The 6,272-nt window shown below is 32.0% G+C and overlaps 1 protein-coding gene across 1 annotated transcript; it reads left to right on the top strand.

Annotated features, from left to right (window-relative positions):
• On the top strand, positions 1-5,998 carry LOC103503714 (sulfite exporter TauE/SafE family protein 3). Its single transcript, XM_051083606.1, has 12 exons — positions 1-652; positions 1,293-1,452; positions 1,559-1,759; positions 1,848-1,912; positions 2,063-2,090; positions 2,171-2,250; positions 2,587-2,673; positions 2,777-2,827; positions 2,907-3,128; positions 4,993-5,086; positions 5,365-5,505; positions 5,600-5,998. Exons 1-12 carry the CDS (start codon positions 452-454, stop codon positions 5,683-5,685), a joined length of 1,416 nt encoding a protein of 471 aa, XP_050939563.1. The 5' UTR covers positions 1-451; the 3' UTR covers positions 5,686-5,998.
• The last annotated feature ends 274 nt before the right edge of the window (positions 5,999-6,272 follow it).

Here is a 6,272-nt window from a genome sequence, read left to right as displayed (position 1 = left end):
CGATCCTCTGTTCTAAAAAAAGAGGCGTGTGTATGAAGCAATTATAGGCCAATACTCCTCAATTCTTCAACCACTTGCCCACACGGATATATCATCAATTTTTTTTCGTTTTCAAATTAAAAATTGATGATGTAGGTTTATTTGATCTTGCACCGTTCGTATCAAACATTACACTTTTGTTAGATGAACGAGTGAAGCGTTTATCAAATGCAAATTGATAGTGATAACCATCGTTTCAGCATTAATTGATTTTGTACCTTTTCTATTTCGTCGAACACAAAATTTCCAACCATTCATTAGCTTTCCTCAAATTTCATTATCGGTGATCTTGTATTTTTGGAATTACAAGCCCATTGCCCTTGTTCCTCGTACGAACAGTTTTCTTGATTTTTTTTTTTTTGTTTGTTTGTTTGTTCATAAAAAGTTGGATTTGGAAGGTTTCAGAGTTTCAATGGCGGGTGGATTTGGAGGAATATGCGCGGGTTTTCGTTCAATGATGTTGACGATGTTCAACTTTGCTGTAGTTTTGGCTTTGGTTTCCGGCGAGAGAAAAATGAAGCTCGAAGGAAGTTCTGAAGATTTGAATCTGTTTCGAGGAGCTTTGAATTTCTTGTGGCAATCGGACAAAACAGGTTATCATCATGTTTGGCCTGTAAGTAACCGTGAGAACTCTTGTTATTTATGGAGATGAAAACAAAAATCCTAATGCAATCAAAGTTGTTTTGTTTATGTTTATGTTTTTCTCAAATCATTTTAATACTTCTCAAATCGGAGTTTAAAAGAAAACTTAGTTTACATGTTTGAACTTAACTTTGAGCTGTTATGTTAGAATAATTTTTGGTTTTGGGAGTTTAACTCTTCGTGTTCATAACCAACTGACCCATCGTATCTTTTTTCAAAAAAAATTCCTCCTGTTCATGATCTAAGTTGTTCTCTTTTGGAGCCTTTTGCTTTGGAATTTTTTTTTGGGACTCTCATTTTAGACTTGTTTCGATTCAGATCTAACCAATCAGTGCTTCTTTTTGGATTTTTTTATGGTTTCGTTGCGAAAATGGAATTCTGTAAATCATTTTCATTAGTGAGTTATTTTAAGACCTTTTAGAAAGATTATATTCAAAGTTGGAAAAGGTATTGAGCTTTAGGTTAGCCGTATGGCTAGACTATAGTTTATTCAAGCTTCACATAGATTTTCATCTCAAATTTGTCATGAAGTTCTTAGGTATGATCGAAATTATGAACAAGACCATTAGAAAAGTGAATGAATTAATTGTATATTTTAATCTTCTTTGCAGGAAATGGTATTTGGGTGGCAGATTGTAGTTGGTTCTGTTATTGGGTTTATGGGTGCTGCATTTGGAAGTGTAGGAGGTGTTGGTGGTGGGGGAATTTATGTTCCTATGCTTAGTTTAATCATTGGGTTCGATCCAAAATCATCAACAGCTATATCGAAATGTATGAGGAATGATCTTTGTAATATCAAATCGGCTCGAATCTGCTCAGGATTTGTTCTTAATATGTCTAATTGTATAGTTTTTCTTGTTTCTTTTGTTTTCTTAAGGTATGATAATGGGAGCAGCAGCATCAACCGTCTATTATAATCTTAAGCTAAGACATCCAACACTTGAACTTCCTATCATTGATTATGATTTGGTTCTTCTTATCATGCCCATGCTCATGTTGGGCATCAGCATTGGGGTGGTTTTCAATGTCATATTTGCTGATTGGATGGTTACTGTCCTCCTTATCGTTCTCTTCTTAGGTAATGTAAAGATGCATCTCATTCAACTTCATACTGAATGATTTTGTTCTGCTCTTTTTATCTTCTGGCTGATATTCGTGTTTTATAGCTACGTCAACGAAATCGTTTTTGAAGGGTGTTGAAACTTGGAAGAAGGAAACCATAATGAAAACGGTCAGTACTTAAACTTGAAACTTCAAGTTTCTGCTGCACATAGTTTCAATTATATGGTTAAAATAAAATATGTGTTGCTGTAAACTATAAAGTCTTTTGATATGAACATTGTTTTTTTAACAATTGGATGCCATTTCTTTTCAACTTTAGGAGGCTGCTAGGCGTGCTGAATCAAATGGTGAGCCAATTTACTGTTTATCTTATCAAGATGGTGCTAATCCTTGTTCTTGTTTCATATTCCACCTTTTGTAAAATCAGATATTCAAGCCGATACGGCATATGCTCCTCTTCCTAGTGGACCGAGCCAAAGGCCTGAAACGAACAACACTGATCAAGAGGTAAGTTCCTTCATAGTCATAAATGATACCAGAAATGAATGTGCTAAATCATGTTAACATAGATTATTTTATGATAAAGAAGTATCTCTTGTAAGATTTTTTTCTCTTTATGCCAGATATGTTTTGGTTGTATCTTGGTCTTGGTGTGTAAATGTTCTCCCCTCTTTCATTAGTATATTTTTACTACCCTCTTGTCCTATTGGAGAGATTTTATGCAACTCTTGAAATTCCCCTTTTCTAATTTCATACCATGAACGAAATTGTTTCTTTTTTATATATTTTAAAAAACAGAAGATTACCAGAATTGAGAATGCTGGATTGTGATTGAAATGGCAGGTTCCAATTCTCGAGAACGTGTATTGGAAAGAAACGGGTCTTCTTTTTTTAGTTTGGTTTGCATTTCTTGCAATACAGATAGCCAAGGTTTTTGCCTCTTCTTTCTATTTTCCATCTTCCATTTTCAACATCAACTCTTTACTCTTTATTTTGCAATCTCAATAATCTGTCCCTCTCTTGTTGAAAACAGAAGCATTCACCCAATTGTTCATGGGAATACTGGCTACTGAACTTCCTGCAGGTAAGTTCGCTGATCCTCTTCCAAATTCTCTTGTGCCTTTTCTTGTCGATTTCTTGTTTAACCAAAATTTGCTCTGCAGATACCAATTGCTTTTGGTGTATCTGGTTATGAAGCAGTTAGTTTGTATAAAGGAAAGAGAAAAATTGCATCTCTGGGAAATCAGAAGACAGATTTTCGAATTTACCAGCTTGTTCTATATTGCTTCTTGGGCATAATAGCGGGAGTTGTTGGTGGGCTGCTTGGTCTTGGTGGAGGATTTATTATGGGTCCACTGTTTCTGGAGCTCGGCATTCCCCCTCAGGTAACATTTCTATAACCTCATTACGCGTTATTAAAATCTTGCTTATGCTTTTTTGCCTATGCTTTTTTGTCTATGGATTGGGGGACTCTGAGTCTAAGGTAAATTATGACCTTACAACCAAAAGGACCGGTAAGGCACATGCACTCAACCATCAACTTTTGGGAGAGGATTTAATAATTATTTAAAAATATTATGAGATGTTTCAAATCTACTAAAATGGACCAAAATATTTATAAATATAACAAAATTTGACATCTATTATTGTGTATGACTATCTATCATTGACATAGTTAAACTTTGTTATATTTGTAAATATTTTTTGTACAAATTTTTGTTTTAATAAATGTTAATGGTATATAATTAAATTTGTCTAGTTTAAGCTTTTGAGTGAATTGGTATTTCAATATGGTATCAAAGTCCATTAAGCCCAAACAGCTATTCGGTCTAAGATAGAGAACTCAAAGAGACGCTATCTTGAAAGGACATATCGAGATGTTAAGAGTATCATATTGGAAAAACCAGAAGACTCATACCTCTTATAATAAGATAGATGGGTTACTCCGGTTATTGACGATTGGTTTTGAGGTTCATGTGTGTAATGAGAACTTTGAAACTAAAATATATTAATTCTAATTAAATAATTTATACAATAGGATATATTTAGAAAATAATAAGGTGTAATGAGAACTTTAAAATAACAAATTGATACAATTGGTTACTCTCAAATAATTGGTACTTTTTATTTGCATTTTAAATAAAAACTTAGATTCTTATATATCCTCAGTTTAAATTTCAACCCATAGTTTTTATCATAAATTTAAATCTATACCATTGTATAATTATTTAATTAGAATAATATGTTTTAGTTTTAAAGTTCTCATCACGCACTCACACTCATTGTTTAGAAAATTATTTAGAAAGGCTATGATTATTTTTAAGGAAAAAACCTCCCTTAATATTCATTTATTTCAAACTATGGTTATATATTTGTTAAACTTCGTATCGAAAGATTAGTTAAGTTTATATATTCGTAACTCCCAATCTTGTGTCTAATAATTTTTTTTTGTAGTTCCATCAGTTTTTTATTTTGTTTCTAACAATTTTACCAAATTAACAATTTATTAAACATAAAATTGATTACGTTAAATAATTTTGTGTTAAATAGATTTATAAATTCTAAATATTTTAAGCCAAAATTCATAGGTGATAACTTATAATTTAACTCAAAATTAATAATAAACTGTGTGCATATATGCATATATAAAATCATATATTCTAAACAAAGCCAATTTTTAAACATAAATAACATGATATGGTTTTTTTTACAGTGTGGTAATCAATGTCATTTTATTTCAGTATTATATATTGGAAAAATGTATTTCACATCAATTACCTTTTAAACGGTGTCTTGAATAAATTTATGAACCTCCACTGTTTAATTCGTGACCTCAATAGTTTACTTTTGGCCAATGGGATCCATCTATAGACCGTAGTGATGTTACGGGTTAAAGGTTTGATCTTTAAATTTTTATATATGTATTGAATCTTTAAAAGTATTGAATACTCCACTGACTTGTTTGATACAATTAAAAGTTTGAAGACTTAACAGTAAACACAAAATCATACATCCTAAAATATATTATTATATACTTTTAAAAGTTTAAGGACCTACCGGATACAAATTTGTAATTGATTTATTCATATTATTATATATTTTTTAATTCTTTTAGGATGGGTTTACATTGTTGAATTAGGATTCGACCTACTTGTTTGCTTTCCAAAATCTGAGACATCGTATGATAATATTCCCAGGGGTAGACTAAAGTCCCATCAAAGTTTACTTTTCTTTACCTTTGCTTTGCAGGTATCAAGTGCTTCAGCAACTTTTGGAATGACATTCTCCTCATCAATGTCTGTTATACAATACTATCTTCTTAACCGTTTTCCCGTTCCTTATGGTAAATCAATTCCATCTTATTTTGCAATTATCTTTCTGTTAAAGAGTGCACGGACAAAGTTTCACGTTGGCTAGGAAAGTGGAGAGATATTTATGGTAAATAAGCGAGGGACTTTCAGATCAAATTAAAAGCAAATTATGAGGGTTTATGCTATCTGTTCTCGAGACTTTCAGGATCTCTAAAGTGAACCACACGTTGTAATCATTCCAAGAAATTTCCTTTTCTCATTTCTCTAAAGTTTGGATTAACTGAGCAAGGTTGTAATGTTTTTTGCACAGCTCTTTACTTCACCATTGTGGCCGCTGTAGCTGCATTTGTTGGACAGCACGTCATCAGAAGACTGATCAACTTGATTGGAAGAGCATCTTTAATTATCTTCATCTTGTCCTTCACGATATTCGTCAGTGCACTCTCTCTAGGTGAACTATCATACACAAACAAACTGCTTTATGCAATGTTCCTCTGTATGATAATTTAACTTAATCTGAAATGGATTCTGGTTTGGTTTGATAGGTGGAGTTGGAATCTCGAAGATGATAAGACAAATTCAGCGACACGAATACATGGGATTCGAAAATCTGTGCAAATATGATGCATAAGGTATGGCCTTCTAGGAAATAAATGTGATTTAGTAATTGTTTTGAAATTCTTGTGATTAATTGGAACTTTTGTCCCTTAAATTCGATGGCTAAGATGCTAGAATTAATTGATTTACATCATTAGGACAGTTTGTTATATGGGCCTCGAAACCCTAGAAAGTAAAAATGTATATTTTAGTTTGGAAGAAAGCAGAGTCTCAAAAACACTAGCAGATTTACGCAGGAGCCAATGGGATACATGCTCCTTCGTATTATCGATTTTTGTATTTTGATATTAATTTTAAAATGTCAGATTACAATATACGTTAAATAATTCTTTATTTTAAACAAAATATAGTTGTAGTGTAATGGTTGTGCCCCTCTCTCACAACCATGAGGTTGTAACTTTGAGTCTTGTATTTTGCAAATTTATACGTGTCTCATATATAAAATTTCTTAATCCGTTAACCCTCCTAATTTTTTAAAACTATTCCTTTTTATTTTTAGTTTTAATTTTTCAAAATTAAGTTAATTGATACTATTTTTACTCATAGCTTTCTTGCTATTTGACTTATTAGCATTAGTTCAGTTGATTAGTGCATTATATA

The sequence above is a fragment of the Cucumis melo genome, chromosome 4, assembly GCF_025177605.1.
Source record: "Cucumis melo cultivar AY chromosome 4, USDA_Cmelo_AY_1.0, whole genome shotgun sequence".
Lineage (NCBI taxonomy): Eukaryota > Viridiplantae > Streptophyta > Magnoliopsida > Cucurbitales > Cucurbitaceae > Cucumis > Cucumis melo.
This window is presented reverse-complemented; position numbering and strand designations above follow the sequence as displayed.

What these genes read in the sequence shown, in the direction of transcription:
- LOC103503714 (XM_051083606.1), top strand. Translation starts at nt 452, where the DNA reads ATGGCGGGTGGATTTGGAGGAATATGCGCGGGTTTTCGTTCAATGATG. An exon ending in GTTATCATCATGTTTGGCCT is followed by an intron (nt 653 to 1,292) that starts GTAAGTAACCGT and finishes TCTTCTTTGCAG; the next exon opens with GAAATGGTATTTGGGTGGCA. An exon ending in CGTCAGTGCACTCTCTCTAG is followed by an intron (nt 5,506 to 5,599) that starts GTGAACTATCAT and finishes TTGGTTTGATAG; the next exon opens with GTGGAGTTGGAATCTCGAAG.